At 49.2% G+C, this 22,868-nt stretch overlaps 4 protein-coding genes across 8 annotated transcripts in view; 3 read left to right on the forward strand and 1 right to left on the reverse strand.

Moving 5' to 3' along the window:
* ZNF775 (zinc finger protein 775) overlaps window positions 1–5,916 on the forward strand; it is a 31,897-nt gene extending 25,981 nt beyond the window's left edge. Inside the window, exon 4 of the transcript XR_014266941.1 lies at window positions 5,184–5,916. The gene's annotated coding sequence lies outside the window, so the exon portion shown is untranslated. The remainder of the gene's footprint in view (window positions 1–5,183) is intronic.
* On the reverse strand, window positions 1–6,345 carry LOC309665830 (uncharacterized protein; the record flags this gene model as incomplete). Its single annotated transcript, XM_082472555.1, has 5 exons — window positions 1–326; window positions 877–980; window positions 5,299–5,524; window positions 5,979–6,238; window positions 6,341–6,345. 5 exons carry the CDS (start codon window positions 6,343–6,345, stop codon window positions 1–3), a joined length of 921 nt encoding a protein of 306 aa, XP_082328681.1.
* LOC309666178 (uncharacterized protein) lies at window positions 372–5,916 on the forward strand. 3 transcript variants are annotated; one of them, XM_082473374.1, is made up of 3 exons: window positions 372–525; window positions 2,671–3,558; window positions 5,184–5,916. In XM_082473374.1, the coding sequence occupies exon 2, from the start codon at window positions 2,699–2,701 to the stop codon at window positions 3,308–3,310; it is 612 nt and encodes a 203-aa protein (XP_082329500.1). In that variant the 5' UTR covers window positions 372–525; window positions 2,671–2,698; the 3' UTR covers window positions 3,311–3,558; window positions 5,184–5,916. The 3 variants fall into 3 exon arrangements, with proteins under 3 accessions (XP_082329500.1, XP_082329498.1, XP_082329499.1); XM_082473372.1 differs by lacking the exon at window positions 372–525 and adding an exon at window positions 824–954; XM_082473373.1 differs by lacking the exon at window positions 372–525 and adding an exon at window positions 850–950.
* GIMAP8 (GTPase, IMAP family member 8) overlaps window positions 6,235–22,868 on the forward strand; it is a 25,230-nt gene continuing 8,596 nt past the window's right edge. For all 3 annotated transcript variants that reach the window (XM_082473361.1, XM_082473358.1, XM_082473360.1), the window contains exon 1: window positions 6,235–6,348. In XM_082473361.1, coding sequence (XP_082329487.1) covers window positions 6,344–6,348 — 5 coding nt within the window. In that variant the 5' untranslated portion in view covers window positions 6,235–6,343. The remainder of the gene's footprint in view (window positions 6,349–22,868) is intronic.

The following is a 22,868-nucleotide window of genomic DNA, read 5'->3' on the forward strand; positions in this document are numbered from 1 at the left end:
CTAGGCGCTGGGGTCAGTTTGCGGGCCTGACCAGGCTAGCCCTGCCGTAGGATGAGGGAGGTGAGGATGCGGCTCTAACTGCTGAACTGGGGCCTCGGGGAATCCTGAACCAGGAATGGCTGGGGCAGGGGGCCCGGGGGGAGTTGGGGCGACCCGGCCCTTGGGGCGTTCTGCCCCCGGACCGGCCCCCGCCTGGTTCCCTCTTCTGTCCCGGCGGGCGCTGGGCTCGCAGCCCTCCTTGTTCCGCCAGCCAGGTTGTTGGCGAGTTAGACCTCCCAGCCTCACGGGGCTGCTGTGAGGCTGCGGCGACGTCGGCGACTGCGGCGCTGTGGAGGAGACGGAGGGCTGGGGAGGCGGCGCCACGTGAGTCCCGGGCCAGGCCAGGGCTGGGGCCTCGGCGGGAGATTACCGTATTTACCGAGGCCAGTGCCGGCCCCTGGGGCGGGTCACTGCAGGCGCGCTACCGTATTTGCCGGGAGCCGCGCAGACCCTTTCCGGGAGTGGCGAGCGCCGCGACTTAATTATGTATTTATCCAGGGTTGCGTGGTTCCCCCATGGCGCTGCGGGAGCGGGAGGGCGTGGGTTGCATGAATTCCCTAAGGGAGCCGGGGCTTGCAGCGGAATGGGGTGGGTTGCTGCAGCAGAGTGGGAGGCCTACATATTTTAGTGGGGGTGGGGTTGCGACGCAGAGTTTACCATATTTCTCCAGGATCGCTCCGGCCCCAGGAATTGGCAAGGCTGTGCGCGGGGGGGTCGGGTGGGTGGGGTCAACTCTTTTGATTAATGCCGCTATTTGAAAAGAACAGCGGTGCGGGACGCTGGCCGTCTTTATGAGGGTGAGGGAGAAGGGGCGCGGGAGGCGCTGCGGAGAGTTACCGTATTTGCCTTGGGCAGCGCAGACTCGAGGAAAGAGCCACTGCTGGAGGCCGGAGGAACTGGGGCGCAGCCTGGTCTGTGAGTGTGGGATGGGATGGAGGCACCTGGGGGAGACAGGGGGGCCATGGCCTTGGACCCTCTCGGCGGGCGGGGCCCTTGGTCAGGGGTATAGCTGGGAGAGTGGGGAGGCTGCCCAGAGACAAGGCCGGGCTGAGATTGGCCAAGGGGACGGTGATGATCTGTCTTTGCAAACGTCCATGCAGCTGCCTGGGGAAAGACTTGTGGGTGGGGTCTGTTGCAAGTAGAACTTGTCCCCTTCCCCTGGGTGAGTGCTGTTCCACCCCAGCCTGGGGGTAGGGGGAGACAGAGGGGGTGCCTCTGGGACCCCACTCTGCCGATAGGTCCACTGAGGCCGTGGTCAGCAGAGAGATCTGGAAGTGTGGAGAGGGTCTGCATGGAGGACCAGGGGAAGGGCCAGCAAGCTTCCCAGTTGGGGGTGGGGGAATGCAGGGGAGTGGCCAGCTCATTCCCTCCGAGCCGGCCTCAGCGCTCTGCGGGAGCAGGAGCCTAGGGTTTTGGGGAGGCACGAGGGTGGTGGCCGCAGACAGTGCCCCAGAAGCAGTGGTCCTTTGGGTATTGATGGCTCTGTGATGGTGGCCAGGAGGGTGGTGGTCTTGTGTGTGTGTGTGTGTGTGTGTGTGTTTTGAGGGGAACTTAGCTGGTGAGCAGCTACTATGTTGAAAAGAGCTTTTGACAGTGAGGAAACTTAAGGCCTAGTCCTGGTTCACCTTGCTGTGTGACCCTGGGCAAGTAAAGTGGGCCTCACTGAGCCTCAGTTTCCCCATCTATAAAATGGGGTTCAATAAGCCTGCCCCTTCCTCAGGGCTGTTGTGAGGACAGTGGGAAACAATTTAAGAGGAGCACAGTGCCCTGGGAAAGAGAATCCTTAGGAGAACCAGTGTGAACGGGATGGAACTGAACTTGGGGGTGTTTGTCGCGCTTTGAGTGTTCCTCAGCCTTGGGCCAGGCTTTGCTGGGGCGATGCCGGATGCCAAGAGGAATCAAGCTGAGACCCGCCCTCTGGGAGCTCACACTGTGGTTCAGTGACTTGCAAACCTTTTACAGGCATGCCTCATTTTGATAAACAAAGAGCTGCTGCCTTAATGTTTAACTGAGGTTACTTTCAAGTTTACAGGGCTTTTGTTGCTTTTTCGAAGCTTAGCAAAAGTATCTTTAAACCACTGTTGACCCACCCTTCCCTCCAGATTGGGGATGCACCTCCCTACCCTGCTTCTTGAGAATCTGGTTGGAGAGATGAAGATGCATCCAGGTTCAGTATAACTTACAATACTAGGAGTCCCTGAATATCACTCATCAGCATTTATTCAATGCCTTGTGTGGCAGGCACAGTGTTTGATGTGGGACATAAAAGGAAGCAGCTCTGTCCTCAAGGTGCTCACAGGGCAGGGAGACAGAGGTGGCCTGACAGACCAGCATGCTGTGTGATGAGTGAGGGTCATAGGGTTGGGTCACGTGGCTCAGGAGGGGCTGGAGAGGTCAAGGAAGGATTCTAGCAGGAAGTGTCATTTTAGAAAGGCCTGAAGGAGGGGGAGGATGTGATTAGGGGTGGAGGAGAAAGAAGGGCATTCCAGCAGGGGGACACAGGCTCGATCAGGACTGGAGAGCGGCGGGTTCTGGAAGCCGTGGGAGCCCAGGGGAGTGTCCTCCCTGAGGCTGGGGCCTGGGTGATCCTCGGGTGTCCCCTGAGTACTCTCTCTGCTTCCGCCTCCCCAGGGGCCGGTGATTGCAGCCGGGAGTGCCCATGACCGAACTGGCGTCCTCCGGGGACAGGTCCCCTGCAGGGGACGGGGAGGAGGGCCTGGGGGACGACCGAGGCCTGGTCATCCACCACCCTGCGGAGGAGCAGCCGCACCGCTGCCCACTGTGCGGCCAGACCTTCTCGCAGCAGCCAAGCCTGGTGCGGCACCAGAAGGCGCATGCCGGAGTGGGCCGCGCGGCCGCCTTCGTGTGCCCCGAGTGCGGCAAGGCCTTCAGCGTCAAGCACAACCTCGAGGTGCATCAGCGCACCCACACGGGCGAGCGGCCCTTCCCCTGCCCCGAGTGCGGGCGCTGCTTCAGCCTCAAGCAGAACCTGCTCACGCACCAGCGTATCCACAGCGGCGAGAAGCCGCACCAGTGCGCGCAGTGCGGCCGCTGCTTCCGCGAGCCGCGCTTCCTGCTCAACCACCAGCGCACCCACGCGCGCATGCCCGCGCCGCACCCGCGCCGCCCCGGCGTCTTCGGGGAGCGGAGGCCCTACTTCTGCGCCCGCTGCGGCAAGAGCTTCGCGCGCGAAGGCTCGCTCAAGACCCACCAGCGCAGCCACGGCCACGGGCCCGAGGGCCAGGCGGCCCATTTAGGCCGCGTGCTCTGATGCGCGCTGGACCTGCTGCCTCCGGCCGTTTTCTGCCCCAGAGCCGCATCCGTGACCTCTGGAGATGGCGCTGGGCTTCGGCCCCCTCTCTGGCTGGGATCCCGGGAGACTGGGAGGGCTGCCTTGGGGTCTCAAAGGAGTGGGCCGCCTCCTTCCGCTCCTTCCCCAGGACCCTCTGGCTGGCTGCACACGGCTGCTTTGGGCCCCTGCGTTGGTTTTCCTCCGCAGGCCCACCCGGCTTAGAGCAGGTGAGACCCGACGCCGGCCAGAGCCCATCTCAGGCTTGTTCGGGGTCAGGTGGGGACAGGTGAGGGAGGTGGGGCGTACCGAGCTCCTAGGTCTACGACTAGCTTCTTACTAGATCTTCGTTCCCTGAATGTCAGAATTGAAAGCGACCTGGAGAGGGTACTCTCCACAATCCTCAGGCCCACCCCCAGCCCCTAGGGCCTCCTGGCACCAGCACTTACTATTTGGTACCCTTGAGAAGTCATTTCACTTCATGACTCAGTTTGCTTATCTGTGAGTTGGGGCTAACGATGAGGGCGCCTCCTCCCTGGGATATTGTGAGGATTGTAATTGCTGTTAGCAGACAAGAGAGGTTGACGTCATTAATTGAGCGCCCCGGTGTGCCAAGCAGTGTGCTGCGCAGGGCTCTTGGGAGGAGCACAGCCACAGGCCCTGTCCCCTGGGGGGCTCGCTCATACAGGGTGATGCCGGCTATCGGCTCTCGTGGGGACAGACTGCAAAGTGCTCTGGGAGGCGAGGTGATTGGTGTCGCCCAAGGCAGTTTGATGGTTTGAACTGGGTCCTGGGGACGAATAGGGAGAGCAAGGGTGTGGAAGGTTTCCAAGGCAGGGGTCCTACCTTGGAGGCTCACATTTGCTCTACAAAGGACTTTGTGGCAGGGAGAGGGGACACTGAGATGTTTAATGGGAAGAGCCCAGTGATCTCAAGTGCAGTTCAGGGACAACCGGAAGCACTGAGGAGAGATGGAAGTGGGACGGGCGGGAGCCTCGAGGGTGCTGGGGTCATCCGGGCAAAAGAAAGTGAGGTCCCCCAAGAGGCTTGGCCAAGGTCATGCAGTGAGAAAGGGGAGAGCCAGGACCTGTCCCCCGGGCCTCAGGTTCCAAGTTGATGCTCGGAGGCACGGGCTTCTCAGCCATTTGGCAGACAAGGACACTGAGGCTCACCTCAAGCTGGCCCTAAATCACACGTAGGAGCTGGCGGTGCAGCGGTGGAAGCCTGGACCTCGTTTTGGGTTCTGGACCCCAAGACCCTTCATTTCTACTGTGTCATTGTTAAGAGAGGCTCTTGCAGGTGGGAAGATGGGGCTTCGGGGATGTGGGAATGTGAGCCTGGGCAGGGGCATCGCTAGGGGCTGTGGGTGCCTGAAGGGGACATGGCATCCTGGGTAGGGGGTTGGGAGGAAGGAAGCTGGGGGCTGGCAGAGAACCTGCTCTCGTAGAGCCCTTGTTCCACGCCCAGTCCCGTGCTCAGTGCTGGAGACCGATCCCTGCCCTCTGCCCTTCCTTAGGGCCACGGGGCTTCGCGGCGATCAGTTGTCCTCTGCCTGCCGCCCCTAGGTGGCTGTTGCACTGTGGACTAGTACTTAGTGGTGGAGATTAAGAGATTAAATCGGGACCCAGGATATCCGGAACCAGTCACCAAGTGCCCTGAACCCACGTTGTCTCATTGGTAAATGGGATTAGTAATCCTTGGGTGCTTGGTAGGGGCTAAGAGGACTCAAAGCCCTGGATGGGTGCAGGGGGCCCATGACTGCTCCCTCCTAGCCCTGGAGAGATGGCTGACGGGGGCTGGGCAGGGCCGCGTCCCGTCCCAGACCTGACCTTGGTCTCTTTGTCGTTGTGAACAGATGTGGCGTGTACAGGACCTCTGGGCTGTGTGCAAGGCACACCTGACACAGTGACTAGGAATGGGGCCCTGGGCTTGTGCCCCGGCATGAGGACACGTCCGCTAAGAAGACCTACCTCGGGAGGTGACAGCAGAGGGACCGATGGAGCCTGGAATTGGAGGCAGGTTCTGCGCCCTGGTGGAAAAACTCCCCGGACCTGCTGGGAGTCACAGCCGAAGAAGAGCTCGTGCTGGCTGCCTGGCTGTAAGCCTTCACTCTCCCGTGGCAGCGGGGCCGGTGCCTGTGTGGGGAGCCTGCTTCTGTGCTCCCGCCTGGCCCACCAGAGACGGGAGGTGAATTGCCTAGGAGAACACAGCAAGTTGGTAACAGACTCGGCTCCAGAGGCAAGACCTTCCCCCAGGTGTGCACATACCTGCAGGCTTCGCTCTCCTTTCAGAGCAACGTTCTTAACACTTTTGGGGTCGTGAAGCCCTCTGACAAGATGGCAAAGGTTATGAACCGTCTCCCCAGGAAGACACACATAGTCACGTAGGTGCAAGAATCTACAAGCAATCCCAGGAGCTCCTGGACCCCAGGCCGAGATCCTTGGCCCCGGGACTAACCCGCCACTCCTTCCTTACCTGACACAGAGCCCCGGGTCAGGGCCTACATTCGAGTAGCATTTCATCCCCTGCCCTCCCCAACCCCTGCCCTTCCTTCCCTTGTTCAGGAATAAAGAATTCTGAGGAGGGGCCTCTTTTAGTCACTCTCTTCTCCCAGACCTAACAAGCAGCGTGCGTCAGGCTGGAGCCTCACTTCCCTTCCGCAGATGTTGCTGGAAGCTCGCTGGGCTGGGCTGGTCTTCTCTGGTTTGCAGTTGCTTGCTCTGGCTGTACCTGGCTGCCGGCTCGGCAGGATTGGGGGAAGGCTGGGGAGGAAGTGGAGCCTCCCTGCTGGGGCCCGCTGGCTCCGGGCAGGGAGAGAGGCTGGCAGACAAGCTTCTGTGTGTCCGGACTTCACAGCGGAACAAGAGGAGGGTGGTGCCGGGCCAGCAGCAGGGCGAGGGCTCCTCCGGGCTTCACACCTGAGCAGGTTGGCCTGGAGCTCCCCAGACTGGACCACCCATCAGAAAAGGTGGGACCGACTAGGGCTGGGCTGGGTTTTGATGACAACCGGACTTCATGAGGTAGGTTATAGTTAGTGAAACCCTTGGAGGTGGGGAGAGGCCTTTAGTCATGAAATGTAGGTCAAATCCCAGGGACGTGAGTGCTGGGGGGCGTGGGGGAGTTCTGTTCAGGTGAGAGGTCCCAGGGCTGAGCTGAGGTTTGGTCAGAGTTGCCAGGAGGCCCCCATGGGTTCCTGTCTCCAGTGCAGTTTGCATGTAGGTTCTTACCGTCTGCCATATGCCTGGCTCAGGGATAACAGGCCGCTCTGGGGGAGGTCAGAGAAATGAGGCCCTGTACTTCTGGAACTTCCTTCTCTCTGATCCTTGGCCCAACCCGGGGGACCCTCACAGATGCCCCTTCTCCTCTCATCTCCCTCCTCGGTCCTGCCTCTGTTTCCCCTGCTGTTGATCTGGCCTGTGCCCCTCTGCCTCCCCCCGGCTAAGCCCTCTTCTCCACCAGGCTGCCTTCCCAACCACCAGGCCCACATCCCTCCCTCCTCTGAACAGTCCCTGTGTTAACACACTATCACACGCCTGAAATTCGTGTGGAGTCTTATGTAAGTCCCCTACATATGAACCTTCAAATTGCGAACTTTCAAAGATGTGAGCGTGCATTGCATCAGTGTCAGGCGTGAGTGAAATTGCAGCCTGCCCTCCAATTGTGTTAGTTGGGTACCTAAGCTAACTTTGCTGGACTTACGAACAAATTGGACTTACGAACGTGCTCTTGGAACCCATTCGTGTGTAGGGGACTTACGGTACTCCCGTTTCCTGTGTGTGTGTGTGTGCGCACACACGTGTGCGTGTGAAACCTCCACTGAGACTGGGAGCCCCCTGAAGGCAAGGGCTGTGTCCTTCCGTCTTGAACCCCAGCAGGGTCTAGCACAGGGCTGGGCTCATAACGCTCAGGAAGTAGTTGCCGACTGGCTGGTGGGTCCAGCGCTGGAGGCTGTGGGGTGGGAGGTGATGGGAGGTGTGAACGGGGAGAGGGACGTGAGTCCTCTGGTGAGTGTATCTTAGTGGCTGTGGGCTGGCTTTCCTGGGCGATAACAGCCGCAGGAGGCCTTGGGTTCTCCCCTCCTTGGGGCAGTGGGGCAGGAGAGACCCCCCCATCGACTCCGCAGGAGTGTGTGTCAATGGGTGTCCAGGCCGGACGTCTCCATAGGTTGCTGACGCTTGCTGGAGCTGACCAAGGGGAATCAGTGTTCTCTCAACATCCGCTCGTGTGAGGCGTGGTCATTTGGGGCTCCGCTGGGAGCAGGGAGGTGGCCTCCAGCTCCGCCTCCATCTTTTCTTGAGGAGTTACGTTCCAGGTCACGTAGCTCAAAAGCCACAGCAGTGAGTCAGCTTGGGCTCCCCCATATGGATAATGACCACTACTTGGGTGTGAGTAGTGGATACCGGGGCCCCTTGGGGTAGCCCCCCGGCAGCTTGCTCAATGCACAGCGAGGCAGACCTGCTGAGAACCTTCGAGGTGGTTCCCTCAGCACCTGAGTGCTGGGCCACTCCAGGGCTGGCCCATCCCCACCCAGAGGCCCTGGCCGGTCGCATCTCTCTCCTGGCTCTGGTCTTCTCATCTGCTCCGCCTGCCTCGTGGGTTGTGAGAATCGGATGAGTGTATATATACACTGTGCACGCTGCAAAGCCCCACGGAGGGGCAGGGGTTGCTGTCATTGTCCTGCCACTGTCTCCTGCCGCAGGTGGGCCTGGCCGCTGACACGTCACAGCCCAGGAGTCTTCTGCAGCAGAAGGTTCTGGAGAGTGGAGTTACGCCAGGCCTGCCACCGTGTTGCCGAGACTTGGATGAGCAATTTTCCTCCTGTTCCTGGTGAGGGGCTGGGCCTGGTCATGGCCAAGGCTCACTCCAGAACCTTCCTTCTGTGCCTTGCTCTTTTTATTTATTTATTTATTTATTTATTTTTGGCTGTGTTGGGTCTTCGTTTCTGTGCGAGGGCTTTCTCTAGTTGCGGCGAGCGGGGGCCACTCTTCATCACAGTGTGCGGGCCTCTCACTATCGCGGCCTCTCTTGTTGCGGAGCACAGGCTCCAGACGCGCAGGCTCAGTAGTTGTGGCTCACGGGCCTAGTTGCTCCGCGGCATGTGGGATCTTCCTGGACCAGGGCTTGAACCTGTGCCCCTGCATTGGCAGGCGGATTCTTAACCACTGCGCCACCAGGGAAGCCCAAACAGAGCTTCTTTCCATGGTTACCTCTGTTGTCTGTTCTGTGCAATCCTCCCCCCTTCCCATTACACTATACCTTCCTCCTCTGCTGCTTTGCTTTTTTTAATTAAAAAAAATTTTTTTAAAAGTATAGTTGATTTACAACATCATATTGGTTTCAGATGTACAGCACAAGGATTCAAATTTTTATAAATTATACTTTAAGTTATTATAATAAAATATCGGCTATATTCCCTGTGCTGTACAATGTATCCTTGTAGCTTATTTATTTTATACCTCTTGTAGTTTGTACCTCTTGTCCCCCTACCCCTATCTTGCCTCTCCCCACTTCCCGCTTCCCACTGGTAACTACTATTTCTCTATATCTGTGAGTCTGTTTCTGTTTGGTTATATCATTCACGTGTTTTATTTTTTAGATTCTATGTATAAGTGATAACATACAGTATATTTCTTTCTCTGTCTGACTTATTTCACTGAGCATAATACTCTCCAGGTCCATCCATGTTGCTGCAAATGGCAAAACTTGAGTCTTTTATATGGCTGAGTAGTATTCCATTGTATATATACATCACTTCTTCTTTATCCATTCATCTGTTGATGGACACTTAGGTTGCTTCCATATCTTGGCCATTGTAAATCATGCTGCTATGAACATTGGGGTGCATGTATCTTTTTGAATTAATGTTTTCATTTTCTTCAGCTATATACCCAGGACTGGGATTACTGGGTCATATGGTAACCCTATTTTTATTTTTTGAGGATACTCCATACTGTTTTCCATAGTGGCTGCACCAATTTACCTCCCCACCAGCAGTGCTGGAGGGTTCCCTTTTCTCCACACCCTCTCCAGCACTTGTTTGTTGTGGTCTTCCTACTCTTCTTTATCACACTTTCATGGGTAGGCCTTTGCCCTTTTTTTTTTTTTTCTTGATATCTTTATTGGAGTATAATTGCTTTACAATGGTGTGTTAGTTTCTGCTTTATAACAAAGTGAATCAGCTATACATATACATATATCCACATATCTCCTCCCTTTTGCGTCTCCCTCCCACTAGGCCTTTGCCTTTGATCCCTCTTCCTGGAATATTCTGGAATATTCTGCTCCCAGATATTCCCAGGGCTCTCTTGTCACTGAGGTATGAGTATAGCTGTCATCTCATGGAGGCCTTTTCTAAACACTCTAGGTCAATAACTCCCCATCTATTCCTTTTCACATCAACCAGCTCTATTTTCTCTCTTGCATTTATCACAAACATGACCTTGTTTATTTATTTGTTTGCTTGTTCATTATCTCCCCCTTCAGATGTAAGCACCAAGGACAGTACAATGCCTGGCACACGTCAGGTGCTATATAAATATTTGTTGTGTTAACTGACACGGGTTTTTTGGCCATTACTGGGGCATATTCAGGAAATTTTATAATATAGCAAATTAAACTTATTAATAGTTTCAAATGTAATGAAATGCTTTTGAGACTACATGTAACAGCAAAGTTGATATGTTGTTCTCTGTAGACATTTATTGATTTCAACTTTTCAGTTTTCTTTTGGTATTTTGCAGTGAAAATATAGTCTGCAACATTTTTATAATTTTGTAAAACCTATAAGCCCTAGGCTTTCTGTCTATGATGTCTAATGGAAAAATGGACCTATTTGGGGGAATTATGTAATTTCTCTCTCTTTTTGTCTGTGCATCCAATAAATGGAATTTATTTCGTTTTTAAGGGGAAGGTTGTGTGAGTTTCTTTATTTGGTTGACTATGTGGTGAGGTATAGAGAGCTTACATGGGCTGCATAGTGAGTTAGTCAGGCCAGACTTTTCTAACAGATGCCAATGGGAGAGTGGCGCCCTCTAGCGCACATTTGGAGAACTGATGTTGAGTGAATTGGACTTGTGTTCTCTAAGGCCAGCCTGGCCACGTTTTTATTATAATGCACAAGTCAGGGACCATGTAGGCGGTCAGTAAATACTTGCTGAATGAATAAATAGAACCACGAGGCTTTTCAGAGTGCCCTATGGAAGTGAGTAAAAAAATAAATAAAAGCAGAGTTGAAAAGTTAACTGTCCCCTTAGAGATGAAGTGAAGATTGATGGCTAATACAGGGGAGAAGAGAAAATTGGAGGTAATGAAATTCGACACATGTTTCTTTTCTGAGTTTCCAGAAGGGAGAAGAAGAAAACAGAGTAACTTTCCAAACAGAATGAGCCAAAAAGCCGGCAATGAAAGTTTGCTCATGAAAGTATTAGAGGGACTTTTAAAAAGGGAGTAGACCCCAAAGGGGTTGATACGCCAACTCCATCGGCTGGCTGAGTCGACCACAGGATGCCAGAGAAGGAAGCACGTAATAAGAGTGGGAAAAACAAGCACTAGCTGAAAAGTTGTGGGCTGTTTTCATCTGTAAGCAAATCTTTAAAATGTAGATGTTACACTTACATGTGGAATCTAAAATATGATACAAATGAACCTATCTATGAAACAGAAACAGAATCACAGACATAGAGAACAGACTGGTGGTTGCCAAGGGGTGGGGGCTTGGGGGAGGGATGGAGCGGGAGGTCGGGGTTAGCAGATGTAAGCTTTTATATATAGAATGGATAAAAAACAAGGTCCTACTGTAGAGCACAGGGAACTAAATTTAATATCCTGTGATAAATCATAATGGAAAAGAGTATATAAAAAAAGAATGTGTATATGTATAACCGAATCACGTTGCTGTACAGTAGAAATTAACACAACATTGTAAATCAACTATACTTCAATGAAAAATATTGATAAAATGTAGATGTTATTGAGGAAATTTGAACACTTATTGGATACTCGATAATACAGAATTGTTAATTTTTTCTCAGTTACGATTAGGTTATCGTGCTTACGTAATAAAAGGATCTTTAGCTTTTAGAGATACATAGGGAATGAAATGCTCTCTGGGATTTGCTTCAGAGTCGTCTGGGGCATGGGTGTGAGAAGGTGCAGTTAGAGATGAGACAGTGTTGACTGTGTGTTGATGATTTGAAGCTGGGCGAGAGGGGACCGGGGCTCATTACAGCCTTCTGTCTACCATTGTCGTGTGTTGGAAAACTTCCGTAATAACAAGTTGAGGTATGTTTGTGCCTAATCCTTCTGGCCTTTTGAAAGTTCCCTTCTTAAGACTCCCGAAAAAACTGAAGTGCTGTGGATGTTTTGGGGCAGAGGAGGTGTTTGGGGCTGACTGGGAGTGTTGGTTTTGAGCCCTTTCCTTTTGTCCTAGAGATCAGGATGGCTGAGAAGGGGGAGGGGCTGAGAGGATGCCCTGCTTAATTTACATAGGGGGGTGATGTCAATATACTAGTCCTTTCAAGATGGGGAAAGATGATCTAATTAGATAATTGAGCCAAATCATTTTGTGGTCGGATTGACTTAACGGATACATTAACTGGAAAATCTGAAAAGTTTTCCAAATGCTACTGAGGAAATAAAATTGCAGCAAAGACCTCTTTGCTGTCCGTCAGATAGTTGAGTATGAACCGACTTTTGACCTCTAGAATGGCAATTCTACGTTGGAATGCTTTGAGGGTCTTTGTTGTTGTTTTTGAACGAAATGTTTTTAAAAGGAAAAATGACATAAATAATTTCTGAGAGAATCCCAGTTCTTTAGAGAGACTATGACCCGGGAGGGCAGCGCGGTGCCTCTGGAATACTAAGAGGGCAGGTGGGGGACCCTGAGCCCCCTGCCAGTACTTCAGAGGTTGCTGCCCAGCTGTAACAGAACACTGCGAGTGAATTTTTGGAAGTAATTTCCGTATTTGCCCTAATTTAGAAAACTTCTGAGGAACACTAGAAATGACTAGGGATCACATCAAGAAATGCAGCGTTAATGTCGATTTCCAGTAGAGACAGGTTCTGGGCTCCACGCTCTGGGTCTTCTTTCTGGACAAGGTGCGGGGGGCGGGGGGTGATGCCATGGGACTGGTAGAGGCAGGTATTTGGATTGAAGAGGCTTCCGCTGACTTTTCAGTGGCCACTAGACAGAAATGGCTGTGGTAGGAAGAGCATGGGTCTTGGTGTTAAAACGGGGTTAGAATTCCAGCTCTGCCACTTCTAGCTGTGATCTTGGGGAAACTGGCTCCTAACAGGAATTGTCTGGTTCTCTGCACCCCAAAGGTCGCCCGAAGTAAGGCGCGAGTGCCTGTTGGGGAGTGTCCTGCTCTTTCTTTCTTTTTTTTGTTGTTTATTGCTAACTTAAAAAAAATTGAAATACAGTTGATTTACAATGCCATGTTAGTTTCAGGTGTACAGCACAGTGATTCACATATATATATATATATATATATATATATATATATATATATATACACACACACACACACACATATATCTATTCTTTTTCAGATTCTTTTCCCTTATAGGTTATTACAAAATATTAAGTATAGTTCCCTGTGCTAGACAGTAGGTCCTCATTGGTTATCTGTTTAATATATAGTAGTGTGTATATGTTAATCCCATCCTCCTAAAATATCCCTCCCCCCTTCCCCTTTGGTAACCGTAAGTTGGTTTACTATGTCTGTGGGTCAATTTCTGTTTTGTAAATAAGTTCATTTGCATCCTTTTAGGTTCCACATGTAAGCGCTATCATATGATAGTTGTCTTTCTCCCTCTGGCTCACTTCACTCAGTATGATGCGTCCCCCTCTTTCCAAAGCACTTCCTTCGATGTCCGTTTCCAGGCTGCACCCCTCAATCCTTGTCCCAGCTGAGCACAGGCACCACCCCCTCCTGGCCACCTGCTTCCCACCCAGCAGGTGGAGGAGGTGCATGATGGGGAAAGTCAGCGGGACCCTCGGGCCCGGAGGGGCATGGCTGGCCCTAGGGTTCTGAACCTGGGTAGGGGTATGGAAATGGAATTGTCAGTGGGTTGAGATTTCCAGGACTTCTAAAAGGGCCCCAATAAACCCTCCAGAACTTTCACTCGAGGCTGGAAGAATAAAATGAGCTCTCCAGCCTGCATGCTGCAACTAGAGAGAAGCCCATGTGCTGCAATGAAAGATCCCACGTGCCGCAAAGAAGATCCCACGTGCCACAACTAAGACCCGACGCAGCCAAATAAATAAATATTAAAAAAATAAATAAAATGCTCTGGAAGGTGGGCCATGGCTGGGCTGTGGTCTGTCTGAGCCGGGCACTGGCCCTCAGCCAATGAAGCAGGAGCACCTGGGTTTAAGATGCAAGAAGCAATCGGCCTCTGAGGTCCCTTCTGGCTCCTGGCTTTTCACCTGTTTCTTTTTTTTTTAAAATTAATTAATTAATTTTTGGCTGCCTTGGGTCTTTGTTGCTGCGCAGGGGCAGTGAGCAGTCATTGCGGTGCACGGGCTTCTCATTGCGGTGGCTTCTCTTGTGGAGCATGGGCTCTAGGCGGGCTTCAGTAGTTGTGGCACGTGGGCTCAGTAGTTGTGGCGCACGGGCTCAGTTGCTCTGCGGCATGTGGGATCTTCCCGAACCAGGGCTCGAACCCGTGTCCCCTGCATGGGCAGGCGGACTCTTAACCACTGCGCCACCAGGGAAGTCCCTGGCTTCTCACTTGTGTTTCGGCCCCACTTGTTCCTGGTGCACCCATGTCGCCTTCCTCTTGCTCATTAAAAATCCTGCTCTGGCCTCCCCGCCAGCCAGCAGCCCAGATGGCAGGGACAGATGTCCTTCTGAGAATACCAAGGTGGTAGAAAAGTCCTGCCAGATGTGGTGATAGCACCTGCGGATGTAGCAGCAGCCCTTGGCATTCACCATCCGGCCTCCCTCCCAGCGAGGGGACGACAGCCCCGAGAGACGCCTCTTCCCAAGGCGACGCTGCGTCTAGACACCTACATCAGCACCATGTGCCGGAAAGGGGAGAGAAATTAGATGGCAGCTGGAGGGGGAAGCGGGGTGAGAGCATATTCTTTTTTAAAGATGGGAGAGGGGCAGGTAGGAGAGTTATGGGGCTGGGGGGCGGGGGAGGTGAATGCACCACGACACAGAGGGAGATGCCCCGTCAGAGCCCGTTGAGAATGGTGATCCTAGTGTAAAGTCACTTCCGCCAGTAGGTTTGTGTGTCTCCCCTCGGCGCCCTCAGCGGTGCAGGCGCAGGCGTGGTGGTGATGGATCGGCGCCACGTTTCTCCCAGCACGTTCATGTTCTCCTCCGCCTGACAGCCCCAGACTGCCCTCTTCCTGACTCTTGACCTCCCTTTCCTTGGAGCATTTACTTTAGAAAAATTGTAATTGCAAACTCTTTCTCTGCCCCTTTGAGATGTAACTCTTTTTAAAAGCCTCCTGCCAGTTTTACAACCCAGATCTATCTTTCTCAAGGATGTGGGAGCGGTCCATCCCTTTGAAATGTAACCACCAAGGGAGGTAGCGCCCCACCTCCCTTCTCCCTGGGGCGGGGTGGCGGGGGGGGGGCGGGGGGGGTGTCAAGCCTGACTCTGATGGGCTCCAGTACTTTTCCAGCAGCTCGCCCCAGCCCGGAACATCCTTCCTGGTGTTTCAGCTGTGGGTTCAGTCTTAGTTCTGGCCTCGCTGCCCTGTTATCAGAGCCTTGAACAGTCTTCCCGGCCTGGTCGCCTTTGTCTGCTGCAGCCGTTGCTATTGTTGTTGTTTTAATTTATTTTATTCAGGTAGAGTTGATTTACAATGTTGTGTTAATTTCTGCTGTACAGCAAAGTGACTCAGTTATACATACATACCCATCTTTATCCTGTTTTGTTTTAGTTGTTTTCAGCGGGAGGGTTGGCGTGAATAACATGGAAACAGGAATCAGTCATGACCTTTTGGCTTTCTCTGCCTGCCCTGCCTCTAGTGCCTCAGACTCAGTGTCCCCAAGCTGAGGCCCTTGTCTTCCCGGAAAACCCCGCTCTCTCACAGCCCCAGCTGCACAAAGGCCACTAGAAAGTGCTGTGACCCCTGACATCCCACAGCCGGTCAACCTGGGGCGACCACTAACCTTTATGTGAATGAGAAAATGATATCTCTTCTTCAAGTTAAGTGTTTATAAAGAGGCATATTGGGTTTCCCTGGTGGCGCAGTGGTTAAGAATCTGCCTGCCAATGCAGGGGACACGGGTTCAAGCCCTGGTCCAGGAAGATCCCGCATGCTGTGGAGCAACTAAGCCCGTGCACCACAACTACTGAGCCTGTGCTCTTGAGCCCGCGAGCCACAACTACTGAAGCCCGCCCGCCTAGACGCCATGCTCCGCAACAAGCCCGTGCACCACAATGAAGAGTAGCCCCTGCTCTCTGCAACTAGAGAAAGCCCGCGTGCAGCAACAATGACCCAAGGCAGCCAAAAATAAATAAATAAATAAATGTATAAATAGGCATATTATTTCTTTTCTTTCTTTCTTTCTTTTTTTAATACAGCAGGTTCTTATTAGTCATCAATTTCATACACATCAGTGTATACATGTCAATTCCAGTCGCCCAATTCATCCCACCCCCACCACCACCCCCCACCGCTTTCCCCTCTAGTGTCCTTACGTTTGTTCTCTACATCTGTGTCTCAATTTCTGCCCTGCAAACCGGTTCATCTGTACCACTTTTCTAGGTTCCACATATATGCGTTAATATACGATATTTGTTTTTCTCTTTCTGACTTACTTCACTCTGTATGACAGACTCTAGATCCATCCACGTCTCAACAAATGACCCAATTTCGTTCCTTTTTATGGCTGAGTAATATTCCATTGTATATATGTACCACATCTTCTTTATCCATTCGTCTGTCGATGGGCATTTAGGTTGCTTCCATGACCTGGCTATTGAAAATAGTGCTTCAATGAACACTGGGGTGCATGTGTCTTTTTGAATTATGGTTTTCTCTGGGTATGTGCCCAGTAGTAGGATTGCTGGATCATATGGTAATTTTATTTTTAGTTTTTTAAGGAACCTCCATACTGTTCTCCATAGTGGCTGTATCAACTTACATTCCCACCGACAGTGCAAGAGGGTTTCCTTTTCTCCACACCCTCTCCAGCATTTGTTGTTTGTAGATTTTCTGATGATGCCCATTCTAACTGGTGTGAGGTGGTACCTCATTGTAGTTTTGATTTGCATTTCTCTAATAATTAGTGATGCTGAGCAGCTTTTCATGTGCTTCTTGGCCATCTGTATGTCTTCTTTGGAGAAATGTCTATTTAGGTCTTCTGCCCATTTTTGGATTGGGTTGTTTGTTTTTTTAATATTGAGCTGTATGAGCTGTTTATATATTTTGGAGATTAATCCTTTGTCCGTTGATTTGTTTGCAAATATTTTCTCCCATTCTGAGGGCTGTCTTTTCGTCTTATTTATGGTTTCCTTTGCTGTGCAAAAGCTTTGAAGTTTCATTAGGTCCAGCACATTTATTTTTTTGTTTATTTTTGTTTTTATTTCCATTACTCTAGGAGATGGATCAAAAAAGATCTTGCTGTGATTTATGTCAAAGAGTGTTCTGCCTATGTTTTCCTCTAAGAGTTTTATAGTGTCCGGTCTTACATTTAGGTCTCGAATCCATTTCGAGTTTATTTTTGTGTATGGTGTTAGGGAGTGTTCTAATTTCATTCTTTTATATGTAGCTGTCCAGTTTTCCCAGCACCACTTATTGAAGAGACTGTCTTTTCTCCATTGTACATCCTTGCCTCCTTTGTCATAGCTTAGTTGACCATAGGTGCGTGGGTTTATCTCTGGGCTTTCTATCTTGTTCCATTGATCTGTGTTTCTGTTTTTATGCCGGTACCATATTGTCTTGATTAGTGTAGCTTTGTAGTGTAGTCTGAAGTCAGGGAGTCTGATTCCTCCAGCTCCGTTTTCTCCCCACAAGACTGCTTTGGCTATTCAGGGTCTTTTGTGTCTCCATACAAATTTTAAGATTTTTTGTTCTAGTTCTGTAAAAAATGCCATTGGTAATTTGATAGGGATTGCATTGAATCTGTAGATTGCTTTGGGTAGTATAGTCATTTTCACAATGTTGATTCTTCCAATCCAAGAACATGGTCTATCTCTCCATCTGTTGGTATCATCTTTAATTTCTTTCATCAGTGTCTTATAGTTTTCTGCATACAGGTCTTTTGTCTCCCTAGGTAGGTTTATTCCTAGGTATTTTATTCTTTTTGTTGCAATGGTAAATGGGAGTGTTTCCTTAATTTCTCTTTCAGATTTTTCATCATTAGTGTATAGGAATGCAAGAGATTTCTGTGCATTAATTTTGTATCCTGCAACTTTACCATATTCATTGATTAGCTCTAATAGTTTTCTGGTGGCATCTTTAGGATTCTCTATGTATAGTATCATGTCATCTGCAAACAGTGACAGTTTTACTTCTTCTTTTCCAATTTGTATTCCTTTTATTTCTTTTTCTTCTCTGATTGCTGTGGCTAGGACTTCCAAAACTATGTTGAGTAATAGTGGTGAGAATGGACATCCTTGTCTTGTTCCTGATCTTAGAGGAAATGCTTTCAGTTTTTCACCATTGAGAATGATGTTTGCTGTGGGTTTGTCGTATATGGCCTTTATTATGTTGAGGTAAGTTCCCTCTATGCCCACTTTCTGGAGAGTTTTTTATCATAAATGGGTGTTGAATTTTGTCAAAAGCTTCTTCTGCATCTATTGAGATGATCATATGGTTTTTATTCTTCATTTTGTTAATATGGTGTATCACATTGATTCATTTGTGTATATTGAAGAATCCTTGCATCCCTGGGATAAATCCCACTTGATCATGGTGTATGATCCTTTTAATGTGTTGTTGGATTCTGTTTGCTAGTATTTTGTTGAGGATTTTTGCATCCATATTCATCAGTGATATTGGTCTGTAATTTTCTTTTTTTGTAGTATCTTTGTCTGGTTTTGGTATCAGGGTGATGGTGGTCTCATAGAATGAGTTTGGGAGTGTTCCTTCCTCTGCAATTTTTTGGAAGAGTTTGAGAAGGATGGGTGTTAGCTCTTCTCTAAATGTTTGATAGAATTCACCTGTGAAGCCATCTGGTCCTGGACTTTTGTTTGTTGGAAGATTTTTAATCACAGTTTCAATTTCATTACTTGTGATTGGTCTGTTCATATTTTCATATTTTCTGTTTCTTCCTCGTTAAGTCTTGGAAAGTTATACCTTTCTAAGAATTTGTCCATTTCTTCCAGGTTGTCCATTTTATTGGCATAGAGTTGCTTGTAGTAGTCTCTTAGGATGCTTTGTATTTCTGCGGTGTCTATTGTAACTTCTCCTTTTTCATTTCTAATTTTATTGATTTGAGTCCTCCCGCTCTTTTTCTTGATGAGTCTGGCTAATGGTTTATCAATTTTGTTTATCTTCTCAAAGAACTGTCTTTTAGTTTTATTGATCTTTGCTATTATTTTCTTTGTTGCTATTTAATTTATTTCTGCTCTGATATTTATGATTTCTTTCCTTCTGCTAACTTTGGGTTTTGTTTGTTCTTCTTTCTGTAGTTCCTTTAGGTGTAAGGTTAGATTGTTTATTTGAGATTTTTCTTGTTTCTTGAGGTAGGCTTGTATAGCTATAAACTTTCCTCTTAGAACTGCTTTTGCTGCATCCCATAGGTTTTGGATCGTTGTGTTTTCATTGTCATTTGTCTCTAGGTATTTCTTGATTTCCTCTTTGATTTCTTCAGTGATCTCTTGGTTATTTAGTAACGTATTGTTTAGCCTCCATGTGTTTGTCTTTTTTACGTTTTTTCCCATGTAATTCATTTCTAATCTCATAGTGTTGTGGTCAGAAAAGATGCTTGATATGATTTCAATTTTCTTAAATTTACTGAGGCTTGATTTGTGACCCAAGATGTGATCTATCCTGGAGAATGTTCCGTGCACACTTGAGAAGAAAGTGTAATCTGCTGTTTTTGGATGGAATGTCCTATAAATATCAATTAAATCTATCTGGTCTATTGTGTCATTTAAAGCTTGTGTTTCCTTATTTATTTTCATTTTGGGTGATCTGTCCATTGGTGTAAGTATGGTGTTAAAGTCCCCCAGTATTATTGTGTTACTGTCGATTTCCTCTTTTATAGCTGTTAGCAGTTGCCCTATGTATTGAGGTGCTCCTATGTTGGGTGCATATATATTTATAATTGTTATATCTTCTTCTTGGATTGATCCCTTGATCATTATGTAGTGTCCCTCCTTGTCTCCCGTAACATTCTTTATTTTAAAGTCTATTTTATCTGATATGAGTGTTGCTACTCCAGCTTTCTTTTGATTTCCATTTGCATGGAATATCTTTTTCCATCCCCTCACTTTCAGTCTGTATGTGTCCCTAGGTCTGAAGTGGGTCTCTTGTAGACAGCATATATATGGGTCTTGTTTTTGTATCCATTTGGCAAGCCTGTGTCTTTTGGTTGGAGCGTTTAATCCATTCATGTTTAAGGTAATTATCGATATGTATGTTCCTATGACCATTTTCTTAATTGTTTTGGGTTTGTTTTTGTAGGTCCTTTTCTTCTCTTGTGTTTCCCACTTAGAGAAGTTCCTTTAGCATTTGTCATAGAGCTGGTTTGGTGGTGCTGAATTCTTTTAGCTTTTGCTTGTCTGTAAAGCTTTTGATTCCTCCATCGAATCTGAATGAGATCCTTGCCGGGTAGAGTAATCTTGGTTGTAGGTTCTTCCTTTCATCACTTTAAGTGTATCATGCCAATCCGTTCTGGCTTGTAGAGTTTCTGCTGAGAAATCAGCTGTTAACCTTATGGGAGTTCCCTTGTATGTTGTTTGTCGTTTTTCCCTCGCTGCTTTCAATAATTTTTCTTTGTCTTTAATTTTTGCCAATTTGATTACTATGTGTCTCGGCGTGTTTCTCCTTGGGTGTATCCTGTATGGGACTTGCTGTGCTTCCTGGACTTGGGTGGCTATTTCCTTTCCCATGTTAGGGAAATTTTCGACTATAATCTCTTCAAATATTTTCTCGGGTCCTTTCTCTCTCTCTTCTCCTCCTGGGACCCCTATAATGTGAATGTTGTTGTGTTTAATGTTGTCCCAGAGGTCTCTTAGGCTGTCTTCATTTCTTTTCATTCTTTTTTCTTTATTCTGTTCTGCAGCAGTGAATTCCACCATTCTGTCTTCCAGGTCACTTATCCGTTCTTCTGCCTCAGTTATTCTGCTATTGATTCCTTCTAGTGTAGCTTTCATTTCATTTATTGTACTGTTCATCCCTGTTTGTTTGTTGTTTAATTCTTCTAGGTCTTTGTGAAACATTTCTTGCATCTTCTCAATCTTTGCCACCATTCTTTTTCCGAGGTCCTGGATCATTTTCACTATCATTATTCTGAATTCTTTTTCTGGAAGGTTGCCTATCTCCACTTCATTTAGTTGTTTTTCTGGGGTTTTATCTTGTTTCTTCATCTGGTACATAGCCCTCTGCCTTTTCATCTTGTCTATCTTTCTGTGAATGTGGTTTTTGTTCCACAGGCTGCAGGATTGTAGTTCTTCTTGCTTGTGCTGTCTGCCCTCTGGTGGATGCAGCTATCTAAGAGGCTTGTGCAAGTTTCCTGATGGGAGGGACCTGTGGTGGGTAGAGCTGACTGTTGCTCTGGTGGGCAGAGCTCAGTAAAACTTTAATCCGCTTGACTGCTGATGGGTGGGGTTGGGTTCCCTCCCTGTTGGTTGTTTGGCCCGAGGCAACCCAACACTGGAGCCTACCTAGGCTCTTTGGTGGGGCTAATGGTGGACTGTGGGAGGGCTCACGCCAAGGACTACTTCCCGGAACTTCTGCTGCCAGTGTCCTTGTCCCCATGGTGAGCCACAGGCACCCCCCACCTCTGCAGGAGACCCTCCAACACTAGCAGGTAGGTCTGGTTCAGTCTCCCCTGGGGTCACTGCTCCTTCCCCTGGGTCCTGATGGGCACACTACTTTGTGTGTGCCCTCCAAGAGTGGAGTCTCTGTTTCCCCCAGTCCTGTTGAAGTCCTGCAATCAAATCCCACTAGCCTTCAAAGTCTGATTCTCTAGGAATTCCTCCTCCCGTTGCTGGACCCCTAGGTTGGGAAGCCTGACATGGGGCTCAGAACCTTCACTCCAGTGGGTGGACTTCTGTTGTATAAGTGTTCTCCAGTCTGTGAGTCACCCACCCAGCAGTTATGGGATTTGATTTTACCGTGATTGTGCCCCTCCTACCGTCTCATTGTGGCTTCTCCTTTGTCTTCGGATGTGGGGTATCTTTTTTGGTGAGTTCCAGTGTCCTCCTGTCGATGATTGTCCAGCAGCTAGTTGTGATTTGGTGTTCTCGCAAGAGGGAGCGAGAGCACGTCCTTCTACTTCACAATCTTGGTTCAGGGCTGCATAGTATTTCTTAATAATAAATATTGTAACAAACAAGGAGTCTGTTTGAATAAGACTTTTAATTCCATCTGAAAACTGTCAAAATATACAAATTTAGTTACAAGACACTTTTACCGCCATCTGCCAAAATTGTAGTAAGCACACATGTCCTATCTTGGAAATAAAACAACTTATAAATTTTTTTTTTTTCGAAATAAGAAATGTCTATGTTGTGAGTAGCACTCCTTTTGATGTGACAACTTGGAACACTTGTAAGAGCAACCCTGAATGAGTCTTTTTTATTCTTGTGCTGTTTCTAGCTCCTAAATCTATCATAAATCTGTTCCTTTTTCCACATCCACTTTCACTGTCACTATTTTCGTTCATGTCCTTGTTTCTAGCTTGGACTACTGCAGTAGCCTCTCACTGGTCCTGCATCCTGACCCCATTTCCTCCACATGCCCAAGCTGCTCTCATCACTCTGACTGCCTGTGGCATTTGCCACTCTCCCTCTGCCTGAGTGTCCTTCCCAGGGAAATTTCTACCTGCCCTTCAGGACTGCGGGTAGGCTTAAGCTCCCCTGTGTAGCTTCTGCCTCTACTGTGCCCGCTAATCTCCTCCATTAAAGTCCCTGGCACAGTAAAGGGCTGGTTTATGGGTTTGTTGATAAGTTTGCTTCCCACTTGGTGGTTTCTCCATCTTGCGGGGTTGACAGGCTTCCTCTTTGCTCCCATGGCCTCCTGAACACGCTTCTATGGCAGCACATGTACACTTTTCATAGCCATAGATTTAGTCTCTTTTCCCGTCATTTGATTGAGCTCCTTGAGCCAGGGATGTGTCTTTAAACCTCTGTGTCTTGAGACAGTGCTGGGTCCTGGTAGCTTCCTCCTTGCTCGCATAACTTGTGCCTTCCAGGAGGAAGTACACATGTTACATGTGTACTTTCTGGAAGTCCAGTCCCTCTCCCTCCCGCCCCCTTTGAGAGTCTGGGAGGGGGAGGGGAAAGAGGGGTGTCTTACCTGCAGAGTCCTTGCAAGAGCCACCTGGGGAGTGGTTTTGCTGCCCTTGTCATTACCCACACAGCCACTAGGGAGCAGGAAAGCCCCACACTTCCCTAGATTGGG

The sequence above is a fragment of the Balaenoptera physalus genome (assembly GCF_965194825.1).
Source record: "Balaenoptera physalus genome assembly, chromosome: 8".
Classification (NCBI taxonomy): Eukaryota; Metazoa; Chordata; class Mammalia; order Artiodactyla; family Balaenopteridae; genus Balaenoptera; species Balaenoptera physalus.

Excerpts from the sequence above, each read along its gene's own strand:
- LOC309666178 (XM_082473374.1), top strand. The coding sequence starts at position 2,699 with ATGACCGAACTGGCGTCCTCCGGGGACAGGTCCCCTGCAGGGGACGGG.